Source organism: Cryptomeria japonica, chromosome 8, assembly GCF_030272615.1.
Source record: "Cryptomeria japonica chromosome 8, Sugi_1.0, whole genome shotgun sequence".
NCBI lineage: Eukaryota > Viridiplantae > Streptophyta > Pinopsida > Cupressales > Cupressaceae > Cryptomeria > Cryptomeria japonica.
This window is the reverse complement of record NC_081412.1, coordinates 537691272-537718297: the sequence shown is the minus strand read 5'-3', so window position 1 is coordinate 537718297 and position 27026 is coordinate 537691272. Positions and strand designations below refer to the sequence as shown.

The window sequence follows — 27026 nt, the reverse complement described above, 5'->3', positions numbered from 1 at the left end:
ATGGGTAGGAATGATATGGAGGTATTTTGGATGGGTTGATGTAAGGTCCTAAGATGGATAAAAGGAAGGAAGGCTTCGACTTTGGAATGAAAGGACCTAAAATGGATTTGGAGGATGAAGGGATACCTTGATCTTGACTTGGAATAGGATCATTTGTGCTTTTTTCTTGATTTTCAATTAGATCATTGGAGGAGATGGAAGGGATATCATGATCTTGCTTAGGAGGTGGATGTGGAATGGGACTTGAAAAGACACTTTTGTCTTGAGATGAAAGGGGATCATCGTGGATGGAATACCAAAAGCTTAGGGGATCATCGTAAGATTCTTGACAGGTAGGATCTTGATCGAAAATGGGATTAGATTGGAGAGTCATGATATCTTGATCTTGATTCATGCTAGGGCTCATTTCCTTTAACTAAGATTCTTCTTTTTCAAAGGACGAGGGATGGTCATATGAGTGATCGAAGTTTCAGTTTGGATAGGTTGATTTGATAACAAATACCTTGTTTGGATACTCAAGCCTACTAAGTCGAATAGAGGGTTTGATATGTCCCCCATTGATGTGACTAAGTGCGTCAAATGATGTGATAAAGCTCCTCGATGAAGGATGATGTATCCTGATTTTGGGAACTAGATTGATTTGACTAACTTGGATACCTAGCTAGGTATTTGATGTTGAAATGGGTTGAAATGTGAAACTTGTGATCACTAGTTGGGTACTCCTCTGATTTGTTGAAAGAAATCTTGATCTGAGATAGGTGAAATTGGAAGACCTCCTAAATGGGTATATGAATCAGTTGTTGGATTTTGAAAATTTGTTCCGGATAAGGCTCTGTCTCAAATGTGCCAATTAAATGCGTTACAGAACTTATCAAATGCACTTAAATATCTGTTGTATGCGCCACTTAATTAGTCATATGCGTCTCTGTTTTGCTTGTATGCGCTATAGGATCTACTGAATGCGCCTCAGGATTGCTCAAATGCGCTACATGATGGATTATATGCTCTTGAGAAATGCTCAAATGCACCACAAAAGAAGGCAGATGCGCCAGTCTGTGGATTTCCTGAGTTTGATTAGTTAAAAACTGATTTTGTTGATGTTTTATTTTTCTTGCAAGATGTTTTAGGAACTCTAACAAAATACACAACAAACAAACATGAAGACAATGGTCATTTTGCTCCTAAATCTAAACATTGAGTGTATGTTCTGTTGAGGATGTGTCCAAATTCTAAACCTAAACATTGAGTATATGCTCTTGAGAAATGCTCAAATGCGCCACAAAAGAAGGCAGATGCGCTAGTCTGTGGATTTCCTGAGTTTGATTAGTTAAAAACTGATTTTGTTGATGTTTTATTTTTCTTGCAAGATGTTTTAGGAACTCTAACAAAATACACAACAAACAAACATGAAGACAATGGTCATTTTGCTCCTAAATCTAAACATTGAGTGTATGTTTTGTTGAGGATGTGTCCAAATTCCCGATGTTTTCATTGGTTGAATACAAGAAAAACACACCAATTAGACTCTTTAATCAAGGGTCATCAATAATACCATAGCCCACATCTGGATACGCCTTTAGCTCAAACAGCTGTGTCACCCCCTAGAGGGCACCCATTTTTTTGCCTTTTTTTGGAAATTAACTCAAAGAGGATTGCTCCTCTCAATTGAATCGTTATCCTGGGAGATGTATGGTGAGTGTCTTGGGGGCAGATTCTTCTCCACCCTTGCACTATGATATTATCAATGTTTGGATACTGACTCGGCGAAAATCTTCTACTTTTAAGGCTCTTTTAGTAAAGGTTCCGTTCGGTGCGGCGAAAGATAAACTCTCTCAAGAGGCTTCCCAACCTTTAGAACAAAGACTTTTCATATCTCAAGGATATTGGGGGAAGGCTATCAATGCACACTGCCGTTGGAGGGGATTTTCATTAGCCTCCACATTTGATTATAGTGGGTTGGTAAACTTGGCTAAAAGCCGTTCCCAATTGAGGTCGTTCCCCTCTCACCGGCCTTATGGGCTTCTCGGGAGGGCATGCCTTCTAAAGGTTTTATCCTATTGCATGAAATTTAAAGAAAACTTGAAATAGTGAGTTTGGCTTTTTGGTCACCCAATTAAGGGGAGATCATATACCTATCACTTTCGAGACAAAGTAATCAAGTTTTTCTTTTTAGTCCTTCATAGCAATGGTTTTCTAACCTCTATTTGGAGATGTTGCTCCAACAAACATGGTGTTCATTTTTAATTTCACATAGCAATTTGTTTTGAACTTGAAATAAACCTGGTCAACAAAAGCAAATCGCGTGCTTGAAACAAATGTGGCTTGTTCTTTTTAACTTGCAAGATAAGATGTTGATTGTTCATTTTTTAATCCTTGCAAGAATCGAAAATTTGTTTGTTCTTTTTAGAGCCCAAAAAGAAGTGTGATCTTAATCTTGCAAAAAAGAAAAATGTGAGATTTGTGTTCATTTTATACTTGCAAGAAAGAAAGATTTGATTCTTTTTAAGCACCAACTGAGAATGAGGTCCCTTTTAGCTGCACAAAATGAAAATGTAGTTCTTTTTACTTTTTGCAAAAAGAGAAAAATGAGTTCTTTTTACTAACTTAGAAAGAAAGAACTAATCTAATTCCTTTTGAACCTGCAAAACACTGTTAGAACCTGCACAAAACCAGTTAGTAATCATCAAAGATCAATGGTGGGCTACACAAGCATAACTTTCTAACCGGTTAAATTTTTAAAGTTTTTTTTTTTGCTATCTGTTTTGTATGCACTAAAACAGAGATTGTATTCACTAGAAGAAGTGTTGTATGCGCTAAAAGAAGTGTCAGATGCGCCACAAAATTATTTATATGCGCCAAAATAGTTGTTAAATGTGCCAGAACAGGTGATATATGCGCTAAAACAGATGGTATATGCGCTAAAACAGGTGGTATATGCGTTAAAACATGTGGTATATGTGCTGATGTGTGTTTCTAGAATTTTGAGCGTGAACCTGCGGAAAAATGTTAGAAAAATGTGGGTTGAGCCCCACGGTGGGCACCAAAAATGTACGCTCAGATTGTGGTACATGCGAGAGAGACACAAGAATTCCTATAAATGCACACATAGCTTATGTAAGCATAGAAATTTCCACAAGAGGATATAGGACATCAACCCATGCACTTGATAATTTTATCAAGGGTCTTATTATCAGTTAGTTGTCCATTCAATCAAGAGTCAAACATAATCATACTTGTATTCACTCAAATTGAGAGACATTCAAGACTATAATCATTATTCACAATAATGTCGAAATGGTAAATGAGAACCCAATAAGTTATTAGTGCCTAAAAGACCTTACACCGAAACATCTCCAAGCTACTATTTAAGTAACACTACATAATGAGTTCAACATCACTAAAATCAGCATAGGCTATGGCAACGGTTGATATAGAAGCCAAATGATATAAGTCCTCTTAACCCATCAAGATTACGACTAGAATATATGTCTTATAGCAATAAACAAGTTTCCAACTATATTTCTCCTCCTAATAATAGTATATATATTAATAGTTACTCAAGAAAACCCAATCGATTCTTTATTTGTTTCGTTCTCTCTGTAATGCTACTGTTCTCCTCGGTAAAAGACTGCTGCGGGCCTTTTTCTTTGACTTCTTCATGTTGCTGTTCTTCAATTTCCTCGTTAGATGAAGATGCGTAATCCACCAACAACATGGTTAAAGTTATGGCCATATCAGGCCCTAAGCATCAAAGCTTTGAGATGTGTCGTCTCTATCCAGACTCGAAGAGGGATAGCGATTGCACCGAAAACCAACAATCTTCCCTGACTTTTCAATTATCTCTCCCGTCTATATTCCCATAGTACGCATGATGAGACTTATTAATAAAACTGAAAAAAAAAAGAATCTACGCTTGCATGATTTCCTGCTATACTTTTCTTACACGGCAAAGTAGAGTTTTGTTTGAATCTCTTAAAAAATATTAAATTTTAAAATAAACTTTCCATTTAAAGATCACGTGGGATAAGTTCTAAAATTTTGTTTTAGCTTTAAAAATAATGTATGTGCTTTAAAAGAACTTAAATCACTTACTTATCCTTTTAAGAAGTATTACTTTTACTTTTCAAAAAAGAAACATGCATTAAATATTGTAGAACCCTGTAGGTTTGAACATGAAGATTGCTCTAAATGGTGTGCACATGAAGTTTGTTTCAATCACCCTGCTTATTAAGTTCTCTTGTCTTTCTCAACTTCTGAAATTCGTTCTAATCTTCTAAGTCATGAAGTTCACCTTTGTAGAAATTCGCTCCAAATCCTCAACTTTTGAAGTTCGCTCCAAACCTTGAACTCATGAAGTGCATTTTGTGTAAAATTCGCTCCATTTTGTCAACTTATGAAGTTTGTTTGAATGGAATTCGCTCCTAATCATCAACTCATGAAGTAGACTTGTATGAACTTCGCTCCAGATGTCCCAAACATGAAATTCACTCCAAGATGGCAACTCATGAAGTTGCAAAATTCGCTCCAAAGTGGCAAACCATGAAGTTGCAAAATTCGCTCCAAAGTGGCAACTCATGAAGTTGCTTCAAATGTGAAATTTCGCTCCAAATTGTGAGATCATGAAGTAGGAATTTCGCTTGGGTTGCTCAACTCATGAAGTGTGAATTTCGCTTCAATATGCAAAGTCATGAAGTTTGCTTGCAACTTGCAACTCATGAAGTTCATGTTCTCTAATTCCTTTATTCCCAACTCCACCTATGAAAGCTTGAAGATGCAATTCTCTCCAACTTCCTTATTCATGAATTTCGCTCCAAAACTCCATCTCATGAAGTAGGAATTTCGCTCCAAGAAGTGAAATCATGAAGTTCGCTCCAAACCACAAAGTCTTGAAGTTCGCTCCAAAACACAAAGTCATGAAGTTCGCTTCAAGAAGGCAAGTCATGAAGTTCGCTCCAAGATGCTAACTCCTGAAGCTCGCTTGTGAATGCTTGAACATGAAGTGAGTGATTCCGAATTTTCTTCATCTCCTTTCTTCCATTTCGCTTGTGAAGCCTTCAAGGTGAAATTCGGTCCAATACCCCAACTCATGAAGTTTGCTTGAGATCATCTACTCATGAAGTTAGGAATTCGCTCCAAAAGGTGAAGTCATGAAGTGTGAATTTTGCTCCACTTGCTCAGCTCATGAAGTAGGAATTTCGCTTCAAATGGTGAAGTCATGAAGTAGGAATTTCGCTCCAAACCACAAAGTCATGAAGTTCACTCCAAACTACAAAGTCATGAAGTTCGTTTTGTGTAAAACTCGCTCCAATCCTCTCAAGCATGAAGTTCGCTCCAAACCCTGAGTGGATTTCAAATCAAGACCAAGTTCCCCTTTGCTCATTTTCACTTACGCTCTCAACTTCAATACCTTGTAACTTGCTCAACATGAGATCCTAGAGTGAGTCTTCACTCTGTGGGAGAAGTGTAAGAAATTCACCACACAAGGAATGTTCATGAAGTGAAGTTCGTTCCTTTAAGAGGAGCACTTGGAGTGACCTTCGAATTAGCAATTCTTCCTTACTCATGATTGTACTTTTGACATCTAGACCTTACAAACTTACTTCACACTCATGCAAGACTATCTACCTGACTCCTTAGCCATTCTTGACGACCTACACCCTTTGAATGCAAAGGCTAATAGCAAAAAATCCAAACACTACCTAGAAAGTAGGAAAAAAGTGGGGGTCCCCATTTGCAATTGGGCGATGTGTGAATACCTCACAACACTATTTTCAATATTTGCATTTTTTTTTAAAGTTTTGTAAATCTATATATTTAAAAAAACAAAAACTTATTAATAAAATTTTTTAATAATATTAATACTATTTCCTTTTTTTAAAAAAAAAATTAGAATTTAAAGGAAAAATCAATAAATATATTAATTAAGATATAAAAAAAATCAAACACAATCAATTTAATTGTTAAATAACAATGGTCGTGACACTTCAGACTTATAGAATGCAATTTGAAAGTCTGAAAATGAAAGAAGATGAGAATGTTGCAGCCTACTTTCTAAGAGTAGATGAAGTAGTGAATTCTCTTAAAGGTCTTGGTGATAAGGTTGATGATAGTTTGGTTATTCAAAAAATCTTAATGTCTTTACCTTTAAGATTTGATGCAAAGATCTCAGCTATAGAAGAGATGGTTGATCTTGATAAATTGTCCATTGACAAGCACCATGATATATTGGCTGCATAAAAAATGAGAACAAACATAGAATCTTCAAAAAGGGAGACCACTTTCAAAGCTTCAAAGAAAGGCAAACAAAAAGAGCAAGTTTCAAGTGACAGTTCGGATGATGATTCAGACTCAGAAGAGGCTTTGTTCATGAAAAGAGTGAAGAAGGAATTCTGCAAACAAAAGAAGAAGATGCTTCTTAAATGCTTTAACTGTGGAAAGGTTGGACATTTTGCAGCCAAATGTCCATATGAAAATAATGAAGACAACCGTTATGAAAAGAAGCATGATGAATGAATCCAAGGTAAGTGATTTTTTTTGGAAGGAGGGAGTACATACAGCTGTCTACATTCAGAATAGAGGTTTGAAGGGGTAAGTACATACAGCTGTCTACATAATGAAGGGTTACCTCTCTTGGTGAAGAGGTATATTGGAGTAATATAAAAGGAGATGAGTGAGGGGTGTGAAAAGTAAGAAAGTTTAATGTAATATCATTCCAAATGTTAAGCAGAATGAAGACTCTATGAGCATAATGTGAAGATTTTATGAGACTTTTGAAGAGGGTTTCATGCAAAGATAAAGAAGACTTTGGAGCAGAATAATGAAGCATATTGGAGAGAGTTTTATGATCGGTTTACAGCAGATTTGAATAGAGCAGATTGAAGATGAGAGTTATATTTCTTGTGAAGACAATGCTCACAAATCTAATGAAGGACTGGTGCCTCTTGTGGGCTAGTGCTCACAAATCTAATGAAGGGCTGGTGCCTCTAGTGGCCAAGTGCTCACGAATGGAATGGGGGGTTAGTGCCTCTGGTAGGTGAAGCCTATGAAATTTGTAAGAGATTATTATATAAGCTAGTAATTTGCCGTGGTTTTCTCCTGTAAGGGTTTCCATGTAAATCTCATGTGTTATTGTGCTCTTCTCATGTGCATGATTATTGATGTTGAGTAAACGATGTTATTGTCATTGATCAAGTTTTAAATATGATATTAAGTTTGAAAAAGTGAAGTATTGTTATACTGATTCACCCCCCTCACAGTATCCCTGTGTGCTCATCAGAATTTGTTGTTGATCTGTAGTAAATCAGTCATCAAAGATTGGAAAAGCTAATCTATCCAAGAAATCTAAAGTTTCACAGGTCTTGCTGGATTCTATAGAACATTTATATAAAATACCTTCAAATTGATAACAACATAAAATTTGAAAGAGATTCCTTTACTTTAAAGAATTATATGAATCAGAAAGAGATTGAAGGAATCAGAAAGAGCTTGAAGGGGATGTTGGGAACTAATCTTAAGGGAAGGTACATTACAGGGTTTTCAGGGGTTTAATGGAGGGCTTGGAAAAGTCATAGGTTTTGAAAATGTTTTTATCTAATCTCAATGAAAACTATTTTTCACCAAACTGAATTATTTTCAAAGTGCCACTGTTAAGTTTTTAAGCATGGTAAAACTTTAAGATAGGTAGGAGAGTTGGAAGAACAATGATTTGAGATCGAAACTGAATGACATGCTTTGTTTGGTCTTTTTTCTTTCTTCCTTTACAAAGTGTTATAGTTTGAATTTACATGGAAGCATGTGCACTCAATGATATTTGGTTAGATGTCCTTGCACAAGAGTACTTTAGGTTGGACACATTTACATAAAAAGGACTAGCATTGTATTACCAATGAACTGTTAAGGATGTAGCCTCATTCGGATTGAAGCAAGCAATATACACACACACACACACACATATATATATATATATATATATATATTTATCACATTAGATATTGATTAATAGTAACACTAACATGTTAGCGATTGCCTACGGCAGATTAATCCCGATGACTGTCGAAGTCGAAATACACAGAGTTACCCGGGGACGCGTCCCCGACCTGAAAACCCCCGTCCCCGTCTCGGGGACGTTTCAGGGACTTGGGGACGGCCAGGGGACGTTTCCCCCCGTCCCCAAATTGCCCTATATTTTTAGGGGACGTCCCCGAAACGGGGGGACGCCTGCCCTAGCCTTGGGGGACGTCCGTACGTCCCGGGGACGGCTGGGACGTCCCCAATCCGTCCCGGGGACGGCTAGACGTCCCCCGGATCTAAGGCCATTAATAAATATTAAAAAACTAAAAAAAGTTGTATTTTCAAATTTTTTAAAATTTTTTCTAATATAGGCCCCTTATTAATTCAAATTGTTAGTAAAAATAAAAAAATTAAAAGATAACATTAATTTAATTCATAATTTTGACAATGAAACTATATGGCAGCAGTGTAGCCTTTGGGCATTTTGACACAGAGATTAGAAAATCGCCCAAAAATCGCCAAACTCGGCGAGTTAATAGAAAAATAACACCCAACACCTTTATGAAAGAATATGCACCCCGCAAGGGGCGATGCCCCTTGACCCCACCTTGGGGGCGCTGCCCCCAAACCCCCGTTGAAAAATATGGGGGGAAACCACGTCGATAGAAGTAGGGAAAATTTAACCTCTTTGTTTTGACATTTTGTATGTTATTTCTTTAATATCTATTATGATATGCATATTGACAATGTGAATGAATTGAAATTCTGATTTATGAATGCATAATTGCATATTGTCTATTGAGTATTAACAATGTTGTATGTTCAGAATTTACATTCTAAAATGTCTTCAACTTTTCATAGTATCATACACATGCCATTTCCATGTTTTATTGTTTTCATATGAATATAATGTATGTATGCATGCTTTATCCATGTTTTCATATGAACATTTAGAATTTTGAAATTTTCCTATATATTTTAAATATTTCCTATATTTTAATAGCCGTCCCCTTTGCCATCCCCCGCCGTCCCCAAATTTGGCAAAAAAATTTGCCGTCCCGGAAACGCGTCCCGCCGTCCCCTGCCGTCCCCGTCCCGGAAACTTGGGGTAACTTTGGAAATACATATATAGTGACTGTCATCGTTGCATTATCCGATGACAGTTGAAGTATTAATAAACCCGATAATAATCGAACACCGTAAATAAGTTAATGCATAACTAATAAACATAACGGTGAACGATGACTAAAGGCATACGAAGAGCCATGTCCACGTAGGGTCATGACTCTACGTGGCATAAGCCATGTAGAAGTCATGCCCCTACGTGGACATGACCCTTCACCCCTCTACTTATACAACGACATCGACACTTGCTGGATACGATATCAATAACAGTGGCAAGATCACGATCCAGCAAGCGGTTGGTGATTTTCATAAAAGATTAATTGACAGAGTTATATATATATATATACATCGGTGGTCAATATATTCATATCAGTGATCTCATCAAAAGTCTGTTCTTACTATATATTGTTAGACTATTGTTTCCTCTATCTCTGATCTAAATTCCTTAACATGGTATAAGAGCCAAGTTGGTAGAGAAATAAATAAAAAATAGTGACATATTTTTTAAAAGACTCAAACTTGCATTCAAAATCAAAGGAAGAACAATCATGGTGAACAATGTTAGAGTGGAGGATAGACTCGAAGGCGCATCCAACTTTGTCTCATGGAGAATTCGAATAATAGCAATTCTTCAAGAACTCGAACTAGATGCATACATAGAAGAAAGATACTAAGATGCCCGAAGACGAACCAGAGAAAACATCCTGGAAAAGACACAACAACAAGGCTAAGAAAATAATAATTGATGCTGTTAAAGATCACATTCTTCCAACCATTTCAAAACTAACTACAACTTATGATATGTTCAAGACTATTCAAAATTCATATGAAATAAATAATGCAAGCAGATTGCTCACTTTAAAATAGCAATTAATGCATATCTACATGAACAAAGGAGAAACAATCACATCCTATTTCATGAGGATTTCAGAGTTGAAAGACCAATTGTCAACTATTGGAAATAATGTAGATTATATGGAGCTATCTCTAATAGCACTTAAGGGATTACCATCCAGTTGGGAATCGTTTATTCAAGGCATTAGTGCTCGACTGACACTACTGAAATTCGATCAACTCAAGAATGATTGCACTCAAGAAGAATCTCGACTAATTACAAGAGTGATGGGTCCAAACAAAGAGGGAGAAATTCAAGCACTACATGCTAACACAAGCAACAAAGGGAAGAAAAGGAAGTTCAAACGGAAGAGAGGAAATAATCACAAAAGAGACTTATCCAAGATTCAATGCTACAGGTGTGATAAATTTGGACACATTCACAGGTTTTGCCTAGAAAGAAAGAAAGCTCAAGCAACCATAGCTGAAGTCAAGGAAGTAGAGAATCCTCTATTTTTCTTAGCCTTATCAAGCGAACTAAACTCAAACAAACATAGGTGGATAATGAATAGTGGAGCATCACGACACATAACCGGATTTAGAGATCAATTCGAAACCTTTGAAGGGCACTCAACTGAAGAAGTTACAATAGGAGACAATTCTACCTATCCAGTGAAAGGAATTGGGACTTGCTCAATTCAATTAAGAACATGAGTTACATTACAATTGAAAGATGTTCTTTTTGTACTAGGTATTAAAAGGAATTTGGTCTCTATTTCAGGACTAGCTGATCAAGGATATTGTGTCACCTTCCATGAAGATAAAGTTTTACTTTGGCCTAAAAATTCTAACATAAAGAATGCTATTCCTATAGGATCTAGAGATGGAAGTTTATACAAACTATGTAATACTAAAAAACAAGCACTAAATCATGAAGTATCAAACTCTAATGAAATTTGGCATAGAAGATTAGGACATCTTCGATTTAGTGCCCTACCTTCTATAGGAAAGATTACCACAGGATTACCCAATCTAAAATCTGATCATGTTGGAACTTGTAAAGGATGTGCTCTAGGGAAGAACTCAAAAGGGTCCTTTCCCTCAAGTGAACACAAATCAAAAGTTATACTAGAACTTGTCCACACTGATTTGTGTGGTCCAATGTCATTACCATCACTAGGGGGATTTTTGTATTACGTGATATTTGTTGATGATTACTCTAGGAAAACTTGGATCTATTTCATAAAACTCAAAGAATCAAATGAAGTGTTATTGAAATTCAAAGAATTTACACCCTTAGTGGAAAATCAAACTGGGAAGAAAATAAAGACTCTAAGATCAGATAATGGGGGTGAATATATCTCTGAAAATTTTAAAGAATTCTGCATTTCTGTTGGGATTGAGAGGGAGTGTACAATACCTTATAATCCTCAACAAATCAAATGAAGTGTTATTGAAATTCAAAGAATTTACACCCTTAGTGGAAAATCAAACTGGGAAGAAAATAAAGACTCTAAGATCAGATAATGGGGGTGAATATATCTCTGAAAATTTTAAAGAATTCTGCATTTCTGTTGGGATTGAGAGGGAGTGTACAATACCTTTTAATCCTCAACAAAATGGAGTCGCAAAAAGGAAAAACAGAACCATCATCGAAGCCACTAAAGCCATGATGCATGATCAAAATCTACATATCTCATTTTGGGCTGAAGCCTCAAATACAGTTGTGTACATTCAAAACATATGCCCTCATTCAATCCTAGAGAATATAACACCTAAAGAAGCCTTTACAGGGAATAAACCAGATTTAAACCATCTAAGAATCTTTGGTTGCCATGTGTATATTCACGTTCCTAAAGAAAAGAGAACCAAACTAGAACCCTCCGGGAAGAAAGGCATATTTGTTGGCTACAGTGAAACCACTAAAGGATACAAAGTCTATATTCCAGGACGAAGATCTATTGAAATTAGTAGAGATGTCAAATTTGAAGAAGATGCTGCCTATTACCATCACTAGGGGGATTTTTATATTACATGATATTTGTTGATGATTACTCTAGGAAAACTTGGATCTATTTCATAAAACTCAAAGAATCAAATGAAGTGTTATTGAAATTCAAAGAATTTACACCCTTAGTGGAAAATCAAACTGGGAAGAAAATAAGGACTCTAAGATCAGATAATGGGGGTGAATATATCTCTGAAAATTTTAAAGAATTCTCCATTTCTGTTGGGATTAAGAGGGAGTGTATAGTACCTTATAATCCTCAACAGAAGGGAGTCGCAGAAAGGAAAAACAGAACCATCATCGAAGCCGCTAAAGCCATGATGCATGATCAAAGCCTACATATCTCATTTTGGGCTGAAGCCTCAAATACAGCTATGTACATTCAAAACAGATGCCCTCATTCAATCCTAGAGAATATAACACTTGAAGAAGCCTTTACAGGGAATAAACCAGATTTAAGCCATCTAAGAATCTTTGGTTGCCACGTGTATATTCACGTTCCTAAAGAAAAGAGAACCAAACTAGAACCCTCCGGGAAGAAAGACATATTTGTTGGCTACAGTGAAACCACTAAAGGATACAAAGTCTATATTCCAGGACGAAGATCTATTGAAATCAGTAGAGATGTCAAATTTGAAGAAGATGCTGCTTATAAACTCTCTCTAAGTGCAAAAGATGATCTAACCACAGAATCAGATGAAAATCTTACAATTGAGAATTAGAGGGAGAATAGCATAGAAAATCATGAACTTCAATCATCTAATTTTGAGAATGCTGAAAAATCCTAACAACAAGAAAATACCACTATGGGCAAGAAAGATGATTGAAGAAAATAATGTGGAACCTGATGAAATCTTCAAAGAGAATAAGAAAACAAGAAGTCAATCATGCTATTTTGCACTCATGACCGAGGTTACAAAATCTGAACCATCAAATGTTGAAGAGGCTTTAACATGTCAAGCTTGGAAAGATGCAATGATTGAGGAATACCAATCGATCTTATGTAATGTTCCGGACTTGTACGGTGCAGATCAACCGTACGGTGGAAGGGGACACCCGTGCGGTGACTGGGTGGACGTACGGTGGGAGAGGAAGACCGTAGGGTAGGGGATGGAGAGCACGACATACGGTGTAAATGCTGTACGGTGGAGTGAGGGGAGGCTTACGATATAATAGTTGTATGGTGATGTCAAGCGGCCATACGGTGGAGCCCAAGGGGTCGTACGGTGGTGAGGAGGGTGTACGGTGTAGCCACAGGCGGTCGTACGGTGGTGAGGGAGGTGTATGATGGGGCCAAAGAAGGCTGTATGGTGGTGAGAAGGGGAGGGGTGGTAGTACGGTGTGTGGCTGTGAAGATGCAGAGGTACGATGAGCTTCAGCGGTTGTGTGGTGACCTTCCGGAGTAATGGATTCTGAATATTAGGAGTCCTCATGCATGTAAACCACATTAACAGAGACGCAGAGAAAGTAAACAATGATAAAATTCAAGATTTGCCAGATCCTGAACGAGTACAATGACAGAATAGGGTGAGAGGTGAACCTCACCGAAACTGTAAATACCAAATAGGGAGGGTCTTTCACCTCCGAAATGGCGGATAACAGAACTCCAACAGGAATTTGCACAATAGAGAAAAGATACCAAAAATTCGCCTCCCTACAACAATGACTAACACGACCATATATATGGGCTTCGGGAAACTTCCTGAAGGGTTACAAACGGGTCGACTCGACCAACCAAAACTTGTCTAATCTAATTAAATAAAAAGGCCCTAAAGATTTGTTATTAAATTTGGGGCCTTACAACAAAATAACTAGATTTATTATTTAATTATATCGGGGACATCACATCTTAAAAAATGATGTCTGGGACATTGTACCTAGACCAAAAGACAAATCAGTTGTCTCATTGAAGTGGTTATTCAAAATCAAAGATGCAGCAGATCGTAGTATTGAAAAACACAAAGCCAGATTCGTTGCCAGGGGGTTTTCTCAAAAGGCTGGAATTGATTACAAAGATACATTTGCTCCAGTTGCCTGATATACTTCTATAAGAACCATCATTGCCATTGCAGCATCCAAAGGGTGGAAGATACATCAAATGGATGTAAAGACTGCATTTTTGAATGGTGTTATTGAGGAAGAAGTATATATAGAACAACCAGAAGGCTTTGCTACACATGATAGAAATCTCTATGTGTGTAGACTGAAAAAAGCTCTCTACGGCCTTAAGCAAGTTCCCAGGGCTTGGTCCGAAAGGATAGATAGTTATCTCTCCAAGCTAGGATATTCCAAAAATGAAGCAGATTCTAACATATACTTCAAAATATCGAATGGTGACATGTTAATACTTGTTCTCTATGTTGATGACTTGTTGATAACAGGAGAAGATCACCTCATTGCAAAACGCAAACAAGATCTTGTGGCTGAATTCGATATGAATGATCTAGGTCTACTGCACTATTTTCTGGCTCTAGAAGTATGGCAAAAAGAGAATTATATTTTCCTAAATCAAGGAAAATACTCCACTGATATCTTGACCAAATTTGGTATGATAGATTGTAAACCTCTATCCATTCCAATGGAAACAAATCTTCATAAGCTCAAAAGTGAAGCAATAGATTCAGAACCTACAGATCCTACATACTATAGACAAATTATTGGATCTCTTATGTACCTGGTAAACACTCGCCTTGATATTTGTTACGCTACTAATGTGTTAAGTCATTTCATGTGCGAACCTAAGAAGATTCACCTAATGGCTGCTAAGCATATTCTGAGATACTTGCGTGGTACTATTGGACTTGGCTTGAAGTATAAAAATGTTGAGATACAACTCCAAGGGTATTCTGATTGCGACTAGGCAGGCAGTTCCATTGATCGTAAAAGTACAACGGGGTGTTGTTTTAGTCTTGGATCGGCTATGATATCCTGGTTTAGCAGAAAACAGTTAGCAGTTGCTTAGAGTTCCACTGAAGCCGAAGATATGGCTGCCTCCATGGGAGCTCGTGAAGCAGTATGGTTAAGGAAATTGCTAGTTGGACTATCTGGGAAGCCCTTGAACCCCACTGTGATTCACTGTGATAATCAAAGCTCATCAAACTTTTTGTAAATCCAGTTTTTCATAATCGATCCAAGCATATAGAAATCCCTTACCATTACATAAGAGATATGGTAGACAGAGATGTTATCAAATTGACCTACATCAACACTGAAGAGCAAAGTGTCGACATATTCACCAAACCTCTTGCAAAGTTGAAAGTGGAGTACTTTAGAGGTAAACTTGGTATGACTAAATTATAATTGAAATTTCTGATATTAATCTTAATCATATGTAATTTGATATATTCATGAATATCTTGGATGCAATATTGCATGTATGTGTTATGTCATGAAAGGTGACGATCTTTCATGAAGTGTAAGATCGCTATTGTAAGGTGATGACCTTCACAATAGCCTGATCTGTTATCAAGATTGACTACATTAAGTTGCTGTCCCAGAATGTGCCGGAAGTCTTGATACTAAATTTGTTATGTTGAGTTATTGATTTGTTGTCATTAAGCGTTGTTCTGAAATGTGTCGGAAATTATGATAACAATCGTATCATGATTGACTACATTAAATTGCTGTCCCGGAATGTGCCGGATGTCATGATACTAAAATTATTGCACTTGTGATAATGACAATGTTACAGTTGTCACTAGGATCAAGGTTGTTATTTGATAAGACTTCATGTAGTTGTTGTCCCAGAGTGGTGGATATCAGATAATCCATATCTCTCTGAGATATGAAGTATTTCACTAGTAAGCATTATTGAGTGAATGTATATGATCATGTCAGATGAATATGTATATCTAGAATGTTGTTCCTTAAACTTAATTATGAAATTCAATCCTCTTTTGCTAAGAGGGAGTGTTAAGGATGTAGCCTCATTCGGATTGAAGCAATATATATATATATATATATATATATATATCACATTATATATTGATTAATAGTAACACTAGCATGTTACCGATTGCCTACGGCAGATTAATCCTGATGATTGTCGAAGTCGAAATACATATATAGAGTCTGTCATCGTTGCATTATCCGATGATAGTCGAAGTATTAGTAAACCCGATAATAATCGAACACCGTAAATAAGTTAATGCATAACTAATAAAGATAACGGTGAACGATGACTAAAGGCATACGAAGAGCCATGTTCACGTAGGGTCATGACTCTACGTGCCATAAGCCACGTAGAAGTCATGCCCCTACGTGGACATGACCCTTCACCCCTCTACTTATACAACGACATCGACACTTGCTTGATACAATATCAATAACAGTGGCAAGATCACGATCCAGCAAGCAGTCGGTGATTTTCATAAAAGATTAATTGACAGAGTTATATATATATATACATCGGTGGTCAATATATTCATATCAGTGATCTCATCAAAAGTCTGTTCTTACTATATATTGTTAGACTATTGTTTTCTCTATCTCTGATCTAAATACCTTAACATGAACATCTAACATTTTGATACTCTCTAATATTTTTGATTTTACTTACTCTGTTTTGGTGTTTAACAGCGAAATCAACATACCTGCTACCCCATGGCAGCCAAAGGTGGATGCTCTATGTCGACCTGTTGTGCCAGGAAGTCAGAGTGTTTGCCAGAATCTAAATAGGCGAATGCCCAGCGAAACAGTAGTATGCACTCTTCTATCAGAAGCCATAAATTGTCTATTTTTTATAGTAAGCTTGAACTGGTAGTAAATGACTTTGGCTTTTAGCATTTGAGAGTAATTTGATTTGATTTTGATATGTTGTGTTAATCACTTGCATATAAACTCATTTGGATAATAATTTAAAAAGGATGGCTTGACTTGCCTTGGAATGAAAACTAAGGTTTCCTTTTTCACGTTGCTTTCATCTTAGTGGCTGATAATGGTGCTACCACAATTAATGTGTTTTCTTGGGTTTGTGACAAATGAAATTCGAACTATGACACCTAGGAGCTTGGCATTTGTTAGGTTTTGATTTTAGTCTCAAAAATTTTTCTTGGTCTTGTGCAGTTTGTCTAATTTTTTTGGGCATTAATAATTTTGTAGCTTGCCTATGTTCCACAAGGAAATGATTTGGTAGATGAATTTATTAGGCAAGTGGCTCACCAGTTTGGAGAAGAGTAAGTATATCATACAGTGAATTATTATATTTATTCTTATTGACGTGTTTGAGTATGTTTTAGCATTTTGATGCACTTTGTTATCAAATTAACTGGTTTTATCTTTTTCCTGTGAAAGTAAAAGACATAATAACCTTTTACTAGAAGATTACCTAATTGTGCAACATGTTATCTATTTCTTCATGTCAACAGGTATGAAACACCAGTTATTGTATCAAGAAGTTTTAGTACAGAGGAAGACTTAGTAAATTACTACAAAGTAAACCCAGAGGTATGCTTTAGATTAGAAAGCAAGTCAGATATTAAATTACCTTTGTTGAATTTAAAAGAAACTCGTTGCTTGGTAATCTAAATACATGTAGCTTCTCATTCTTGGATAGAATTGATATTGATTTTTGGAGAGCATCATTAGAGATTTTTAGATCATGAAGTCTTTGCACAGTGCTTGGAATTGATATAAGCTGGTAGTATATTGAACATTTGTCTTGTCAGAATCTGAACCTCTTTGAATATCGTGACCCATCCCAACAAGCAGTAGAACTTAAAAATACTCCTCTCGAAGTATAAGTTATGATTTATCAAAATAACAGGAGTCACATTTATTAGCAGCATGAATGTTCCAACTTCCAATGGTCCAACCTCTAGGCAATGCCAAAATACAAATATTTTGGGAATTGGATTTGGGAGATTCACATTTAAGGGCTTGATGTTAGGGGAAACTCAATTGGTCAAGAGTGCTTGAGTTGCAATAGTACTGGGATGAGTGACCTCTCGGAAAGCCCCAGGCCCCCAATGTATCACCCTTGTGAGCATTGCTTAGATGCAATGAGTGCTATGTGGACTATTCATGCTCCTGAGAGATGGGTTCTTATGAAAGCTTGAACTTTTACTTGTGAAATATGTGTCATTGATATTGACTCAAAGACTAGAGAGTTGAATCTTGATAAAACATCACTTAATTTGATACATTGTAGAAAAACAATTACTACTTGATACTGGAATTCATTGTTTGCAGAAAAATGTGAGGCAAACCTGTGGAATGACACTCAAGTGCTGACTGGTTTCTGTTAGTCAACTTGTTTTCCAGGCAACTCCTGTATACATTGTTTCTTTTCTGAAGACTCCTAAAGCATTTTAAAATTTCATAACATTACTGTGGAAGTTGATATGATTGTGTTCAAGGGGATGGAAAACACTCTTTGATACAGTGAAAAATCTGTGCTGCCAAATCGTGGGGCAGGGAAGGTTTGAGATATTGAGTATCCCTATCAAACTTGCAGGGCTAAACTTGCGTGGAGAACTTTCAAAGAGTCTGACTAGCCTTGGGTTCTCCTGTTGAGGAGAAAATATATGGATAGTGTGGAGTCCAATTGAATCATTATATCTAATTCTCTTGTGATATGGCACTGACATACTTTTCCTTGAAAAAGATGGCATGGTGATGCAAATAAGCATGTAGGCTATTTTTCTGAATGCTGTCATATTGCTAAATTTCAGTTTTCCTATTTAAAAAGAATATGCAGTGCCCATTTGTCACTTTCTTTTAAGTGTTAACCATGGACAACCTTACTTAAATGCTTCTTTATCAACAGAGAATATATGCTGCAATAATATTGGAAGGCATGGACGGGACTTTGGAATTTCCTGAAGATTTAAAGTACTATATCAGGATAAATGGTGATCTTTCAAGATGATATTTTTTCTTCATGATTTTAGTTCTTATATAGTTGTTTTGGTAATTTAGTGCTTTACTTGAATTTCACTAGCACAAACAATGCATTGTTAGATAGAAATATAAATTTAAAGTATTTTGATATGAACAGGGAGCTATGTTCCTTCAGAACAAGACCAGAAAGGGAGGAATGAAGAGTGTCATCGATGGGCACACAAATGCAGTGTCAATGACTACCTGGATTCTGGTAAATTTGTAATTGCTTAATATCTAGCAAATGATAAGAAGTTTATGTGCAGGAAGCCAACATGCTTTTGGATTGTATTATACCTGTACGATTTTAATTTAGTTTAAGTTTTTAGCTAAAATTGTGTCATATCTCTTTTGTAAGCCGTACTTGAATCCTTGTTCCGAGTGTTTATCAATGTTATTGTCTCCGTTTTTTTCTAGCACCATTTTCGGGCCAACCAAAGGAGTTTTTCTGGCACATTAGGCAAGGTGAAGACAAGAACTTGGATGATGAAGGAAAAGCAAAGGCATTCTAAGGTAGGGAAATGATCGTTAGGACTTTTGGAGTATGCCTAGACAACAGAGGAGTTCTTTTTGATGATTTTGGATTGGGAAAAGGTGTATAAGTGATTAGGAGCACAGCAAGGAGAGCGAATGTCATGTTTTACCTTTAGAAAACTTAAAAAGTTACTCTTCTTTGTGCACATTTTGGCACAAGGAGGTCCTCTTTGGTGAAAAAATCTCATGAACTGTTCAATGTCAATGGCAAATTGAAACAAATGTATCTTAAGTGACTCAAGGGGGTGTTTTTTCACATAAACAGTCGAAATTCAACATAAATACATAACTAAGTGTGCATCAAAACCCCTCTAGGGGCATGCCAAGTGAGAGAAAGTCATTTAATGTCAAGTTTAAAACATGAAAAAGGTGCATTACATCCCCTAGGATCATGCCCAAGCCACTTACTGTTGATTTCAAAAGATAAACAAGTGCATGGGGGAACTTGGGCATATGCCCCCTTCACTTAAGTTAGAAAACTCAATGTTGAAACATAACCAAAGTTGCTTATGAGTCTACAAGCTTGTTCTTTAGGGAGGGAAGAGCAATTTTTTGAGCGACTAAAGTGCAGAAAGACCTCATAGAGCACGCTTGAAGCATGGGAGGACTTTTTTCAAGTTGAAAACACAGAAAGCGCTGCATCAAGAGTATCAACATTGTGCCTGAGAGAGAGGAGAGGGAAAACATAGGTTTAAATTATAAAAAATACTCATTCATCTTCATAAAAGTGTTGGCCTTATTTTATTTTATTATTGTTGATGCAAGGTTTTGAAGGAGAGCAATTTGCAGTGTGATTCTAGCAGGTTCCCCGAGTTTTCTTCATCATTTGCAAAGATCATCACTCCCTTCATCCTTAAGTGTTTATAGCATCAACAGGTTCTTCAAATTTGATCAATTACCTCAGGATCATTACTTGTTCTCTTCCTTACAATAAAAGATAGGAGCTGTGCATGCAACAGTCATAGCAGCAGTGGTTTTGCCAATTTTGTATCACAGTTTGCACTTAGTTTTCGGTGATTGTAGTCATCAACAATGGATTTTGAGTTCCTTTCACAAGTTCTCATTGCTTATCACTATCCTCGAAGGCATATAACAGTGGCCAAACAATTTTTTTCATGGAGGTTTGTGAGGGTTTACAAACCTGTTTACATCTTTAGGCATATTCAAAACACAATAAATAACTCATTATTTACTCGCCCTAGTGTTTCAGAAAAAAACATAACACTAAGCTAACTTAATTAAGGTATAGAAGGTTTGGACACAAATGTCATGCCCCTGATCTAACATCAGATAAACAGCAACTTGTAATATGAAATTGTCTTACACGTGTAAGACTTCACAATTTCATTGATCGTACATCATGCTTTAATCGCCTATCTCATTTGTCGGGGATGTTACAGGCTGGAGATCGTAAGACTTGCTATATGTTAAACAGCATCTGTTTGAAGGATTGACTCTCTCCCCAATGGTGCAGCGATTTCATTCATAATTAGTAATTAGTTAATAAAGATTAGAGAGGAATGGTTTAAATAGGATGAAATATCCTATCTGGCTAAATTTATGAAGAATATGGTATTTTTTATGGTTTCTCCTCAAACAAATCGAACCACAGCAGTGTTATAGAGATTTTGGTGTTTGTGCAAAACAGAATCGATATTTTTCTTTATTTGTAATGAACTTCAATTGCATTAAAATATTATAGCAGCTGGCAATAATTACCAACAGATTATTTTCTGCAGCTATTTGAATCACAGAGAATATATATATGAATCGCTACGTACCAAAATTCGCCTCCTCTAATCATTATACCATTGACACTTCATGGGATCAACTAGAAATCTCAAAGCTGGCTGCATGCATTGCAGGAGTTTTGCTGATTGAATGATGCTAAACAGGCTGTGATACTTGTAGCAGATCAAATGCTGGGTGCAGGCTTCAATACTCCTAAACAGGCCGAACTTTTAGTACTCAGATAGTCGCTCTTAAACTCAGGTACAAGCCGCTGCCCTTAATGGTTCAGAATAATGGACGGTGATCAGAAGTATTACAGATCGCACCATGTTTTGCCCTCGATTTACCACAGTTAGACTTCGATGCCTCCACATGCAAGATGCAACACCATTAATGCGCAGTGATAAGTGCTGGAACTCGCCAAAGATGGCTCTCGGGTTGCGTCCAGAGCAAGAAGACACAAGGGATTTCGCTTTGAAATGCCAAGAATATGCCTTGCAGAGAAAAATCATTAACAAAGAGAATAGCTGTAAAAAAATGAATGAAGAAAGACTCAATAAACTTCTTAAAAGGCCTTCTCCAAAAAGCTATCGAATTCTTCCTTGAATTAATTTAAGGTGGCAACCTAGGTATTTAATAATAATTTTTGCCTTGCATTAATTAAATTGCCCACCATGCTAAGTTCGCCTAGGAAGGATGAAGTCTTCACTTAAATTGGTTCCCTTTTAATGTTATAAAGTGAATAATTAAATACCATGAATTACAACTATAGCTTTTTTTTGCTCCTTATATTTAATTTTTACCTTATTCCCTTATTATTTATTTTATTTTCTAACCTCCGGGAATAGGAAAGGCTAGAAAATTCACTCCTGGACTAACCATCAAGTGGAAAGGTACATTACATAGGATGAAACAAAGCCTCTCTAAGCAAGGTTGATTATGAAGACACTGGTCAGCAATAAAGAGGTGTCTCTTTCAAAACCATTACCACTGTAGGAAAGATAATGACTTTCCAGCATCAATCGAGGGATATAAAGGATCATTCCAGCATCCAAGAGCATGCATCAAACAGGATCAGATCTGATTTAAGGCAGTCATATTCAGGCGTACAGAAATTTAATATTATAACTGTGATTTGGTATGAAGTATTAATTCTTATGGTAGACAGCATAATGGATCTTATTTATAATTACTTGCTTATGTATAATGTTTATGCAATCTAGGAAGATGGTATTATTATGTGATCTCTTATATATAGAATATAGGCAGTAATGTGCAATTCTTTATATGTTTGTTAAATGCTGCAATCAATCATGGTAGGGATAATGAGGGAATACTGTAATATCCCCATCCAATCTCTAAGCAAAATGAGCAAGTAATCTAGTAATTGTCCAAAGGCATGGAAAGCCAAGGACGTTTCTCATCCTAATTAGTTAGTAATAAAATCGCTGCCAATAAGAAAATAGTAAGTTCACTCAAATGTTGATTAGATAGTGATAAATGCATCGCTGTCCACGGAAAAGATACAATAGATCGATCAAAGTCAAGGAGTTGTCTCACACATTATTGCTGTCCTAGGAAGGATTACCTCGATCCGCAATTAGTTTTTTTAACTGACATTAATTTACAAGGAAGAGGCACTATTTGGCACTTATTTGCAAAGGGTTATGGATGTTGAGACACAACTTCTCACATCATGTCTCCTCGTGGCATATTTAAGAATGATCATTAGTTCCTCCCAAGGCATCGAATATATGTCTTATATATTTATTTATACTTGCAGCGCTCAGAAGAGCCACTAGACAGGCAAGTAAGGGGGTGGTGATTACCCATCAAAGTTTGAAAACTTAGACTTGCTGTGGATTCAGCAGCCCAAAACAGGTCTCGGACTCAGGACTTGGCAAAAAACTCGGTTAGGATTCAAAAAAGAAGAAAACCGTAGTTTTTCTAATGCATTTAGAGAACATAAGAGCCATAATTCAAACATTACACATGTCATATGATCTTCAAACACTCAATATTTGAAATTTCATCATTCATGAATCATAATTAAGGATCATACTCATAGTTTCAAGTTTCAACTTTCAAACTTTCAAGTGTATAACATAATAACAGCATCATAAGTTTATAAATGTTTACGTATAAGTCAATGTCAATATAAATGTTTACATCCTCCTCTTTCCTCTCCTAGTGTAACTCAATTTTTGAGGCCTAGAACTTGAAGGTGCTATGGGATGAGTTGTTCATGTTCTTCAAAATCAAAACTGTCTTCTTCCTCCTCCATTGCATCCAATTCTACTGCTTCCGCTTCTTCTGCCGCTCCTCTCTACAATTCTGCAAGATCTTCTTTAGTAAGGAGGAGATCATCATCATTTTGTTCATTGACAGTTTATTCACCATATGGATCAATGTTATCCAAGTCAATGGACTCTTGAAGGATCAGAGTTCCCAAACTCGCCACGAGTCAGGCGAGTCGAGCCAAGCTCGGTGAGTTTTGCTGACTCGGGACTCGGACTCGGCGAGTTTTGACCATAACTCGCCTGACTCGCGAGTCAGGCGAGTTATGGCAAAACTCGCCGAGTCCAAGCTCCAAAACTCGGCCACCACAGGTCAATGTTTTGACTTGTTTGACAAGTTAGTATATTCGTCAGGATTCATATATGGAATATAACATTTAAGTATAAGTGACATTTCCTTATGTCTTTTCTCTTTCTTATACTTTAAGTTATATTCCATATATATTGTCAGGATGTTTGAGAGTGGTTTCGGACCTCCATGAGTCATAATGCAAAATCTAGTCTTTGGAGGATCCTTCAAATTTCCAGACTTAGTCAAATTTCAGGCCATTTCAGGATCAGGATGACATTCCAGACTTTTAAGGCGAGTTCACTTTGACCATGATGTAAGGGATGGAACCTAGGAGGACACTATGCATTCAACCAAGGTTTGATTTAGCAACTTGAAGCGTGACCAGATAGTACACAAAAACCCTAGGAATGATCTAAATAACCCCTAATCACTCAACTGACCTAACCTCCTTCACTCCACCTGATTTGATGACCTTTGAGAAACTCAATCCCTTTAATGCAAAGGCTAAGACACTAAAACGACCAACAACAAAACTAAAAGAGCTAACCCTAGAAAGCAAAAAGTGGGGGTCTTCATTTGCAATGGGGCGATGTGTGAGTACCTCACAACAGGGATGTTTCTTAAAATTTTGAAAAAAGGGGGTGAGTTGGGGATATTTCCTACCTATCCCCACATCCCAAAAAATCCCCCCATGGGGCACAAGGTTATTTTTGGCAAGGGACGTGTCTCTGAGGAGCATATTTCAAACCCTTCTGGCCTCACAATTCCCCCTTCCATCCAACATATATATAGCCTAAAAACTAAGAGGTCCAAGAAAGACCAAGGTCAACTATAGTCCCAAGGTAAAACCTAAGTTCAAAAAGCACACTATTTAATGCTACCATACACAAGCATTCCTTACAGTTTCCAAGTGAAGATGTTCATGATGTCTCATGTTGGTGCTCCCAAAATTTTAATTTGGCCAAAGAAAATACCAAACAGAAGCCCCAAACAAGTAGATACTCTACCAACATGCCTTTCATGGCATAACAAGCTAGCACACATTATATTTGGGCTTTATTCAATAATGGGTGCATGAAACAAGTTTTAAATTGTTAAAAATCTCTTAATTTCAAGGTTTTTTTAATTTTGCCGAGTCATTGCCGAGTCGTTGCCGAGTCATAGCCGAGTCACGAGTCGAGTCGGCCTTGCCGAGTCCGAGCCGAGTCCGAGTCTGGGAACTTTCCTTGAAACGCCCTCCACCTTTCTAGTTTGGAGGCGAAGGTTGTAGCAGATGAAGACAAGATCATTTAGGCATTGTTGGGTCAATCTATTTCTCTTCTTTGTGTGAATATTCTCAAATAAACTCCAATTTCGTTCACCCCCAAAAGGACTACATGGCTAGGACAAAATATGAATTGCTATCTTTTGAAGATTAGGCATGCCGGCACCATAATTCTCCCACCATAAATCTACAAAAAACCATTTAGAAATATAAGAATTAAGTAAAAATATATGAGAATGGAGTTTCTAATTTTTTCTTGTAAATGTAGTATTGAATTAAATTTTTTACGTGGTTGTTGTTTTTATCTTCTATCAACTGATTGAGCTGAAGGAAAGTGTCTCCCCTCCGCACCCTTGTAGACCTTGAATAGAAAAAAAATTAATAAATCAAATATGGATGTTTCTAGATAGTCAAAGATTGGACATTAAAAATTCATATATAAGATATAGCAAAATTGTAAATCTCACCTCCAAGTCATCAAGAACCTTGTCTCTCAAGTCACGATCAGGTGCCATCTTATCAATTTATGAAATAACACTTGCCATGACCTCCTCATTAGCCCTAAATGTATCGGAGAAGTAGAATTCTGGGTTGAAGAAGTAGGACAAGGAATGTATCGACTGGTGGAGTTGGTTTGTCCATCTATGATCAATGATGCACCAAATGATTTCATTATTTAATATGTTACCCCGAGTTTCTGGGACGGGGATGGCAAGGGACGGCAGGACAAGTTTCCAAGACGGCAAATTTTTCTGCCAATTTTAGGGATGGTGGGGGGACAGCTATATAAAATATAGGGAAAATTCAAAATATATAGCGAAATTTTAAATGTTCATATGAAAAATAGATAAAGCATGTATATATACATTATATTCGTATGGAAACATGGATAAAGCAGGTATATGTACACTATAGAACCTTAACATACCACATTTGTGTTCAAAATTCATTGTCAACACTCAATGTGCATTCATAATTCAGAATTCATTGTCAATACTCAATATGCATTCATAATTGAAAATGCATTGTCAATATGCCAGCACTTGTTTGCATGTAGTTCATTGTTTCTTTCTGGTTGGAGGATATTTTGATAGCCTTCCATTACTCTTATGACCTACAACCGCTTCTTTATTCACTGCAAAGTTTTGGTGTTTGTGAAATTCATTACCAAGTTGTTATTCATATTTTTGAGTGCTTTTGGATATGATTCAGACTTGTTTACGTTTCATATCAGTGAAACGTTCAATATTGCAGACCTGCAACCACTTTTTTATGCACTACCAAGTTAAGTGTTTGTGAAATTTATTACCAGGCTGCTCCTCATTATTTCTAAGTGCTTTTGGAAGTGATTCGGACATGTTTACCCATCATTTTAAGCAACATTTTTTTAATTCTCTCTTTATTGTGTTCATTCTAATTTTTTTTCAACTGATTTGGCTGACAAAAACTTTTTTCTGCAACCATTGTTTATAGGCTATTCTATTTTCAAGACTTCTTGTTGTACAAGTTGTGTTAAAGTTTCCGAACCCCTAAAATGCCTCCACATTTTACATTTAACAAAGATATTAAATCATTGATCAGGGTAGCTGGAGTCCTCTTTACTTTTTAGACACTTGTGATGAAATTGTGTGGAGAATTTCTAAGAATCAACTGGAAGTACTACAAATTCTATGGACTCAGGTAAAGAGAGACTGTAATTTGAATCTACTTAAGAGATTTCAATATCTCTCAAAATTTGTTCATTGGTTTCATTGTGAACTACCTGTCATAGCAAGGAACCGCTTGTAAAAGGATCTTGCACTGTTTTTCTTTTGGTTGGGTTATATGAATATGAATATACTCTCTGAATATATGTCTTTCTTGAAAAACATAGGATTGCTTGACAGTTCACTCTAGCAACTGATCTGTTTAAATTCTAGGTCAGAAGTATCGGTTTGTTGATTTTTCTTTCTGAATCAAACAGTTTTTGCAATGGCCAAGAATCTCTGTGCTTATCCAAAGTTGCCCACATTCTCCACTTCTCAATCTTCTTTCATTAGTTTGTAGATGTTT

General features: G+C 36.6%; 1 protein-coding gene across 9 annotated transcripts in view; it reads left to right on the top strand.

Moving 5' to 3' along the window:
- LOC131027665 (uncharacterized) overlaps positions 1 to 27026 on the top strand; it is a 300093-nt gene that overhangs the window by 21593 nt on the left and 251474 nt on the right. For 6 of the 9 annotated variants that reach the window (XR_009102519.2, XM_057957732.2, XM_057957733.2 and 3 more), the window contains 5 exons: positions 16556 to 16676; positions 17078 to 17151; positions 17344 to 17422; positions 18744 to 18828; positions 18975 to 19070. Coding sequence is in view for 8 of the 9 variants with exons in the window: in XM_057957732.2 (XP_057813715.1) it covers positions 16556 to 16676; positions 17078 to 17151; positions 17344 to 17422; positions 18744 to 18828; positions 18975 to 19070 (455 nt within the window). In the remaining variant the exon portion in view is untranslated. Of the gene's footprint in view, positions 1 to 16555; positions 16677 to 17077; positions 17152 to 17343; positions 17423 to 18268; positions 18607 to 18743; positions 18829 to 18974; positions 19071 to 26555; positions 26655 to 27026 lie in introns of those variants that run through there. The other 3 variants (XM_057957737.2, XM_057957738.2, XM_057957739.1) reach the window with 3 other exon arrangements.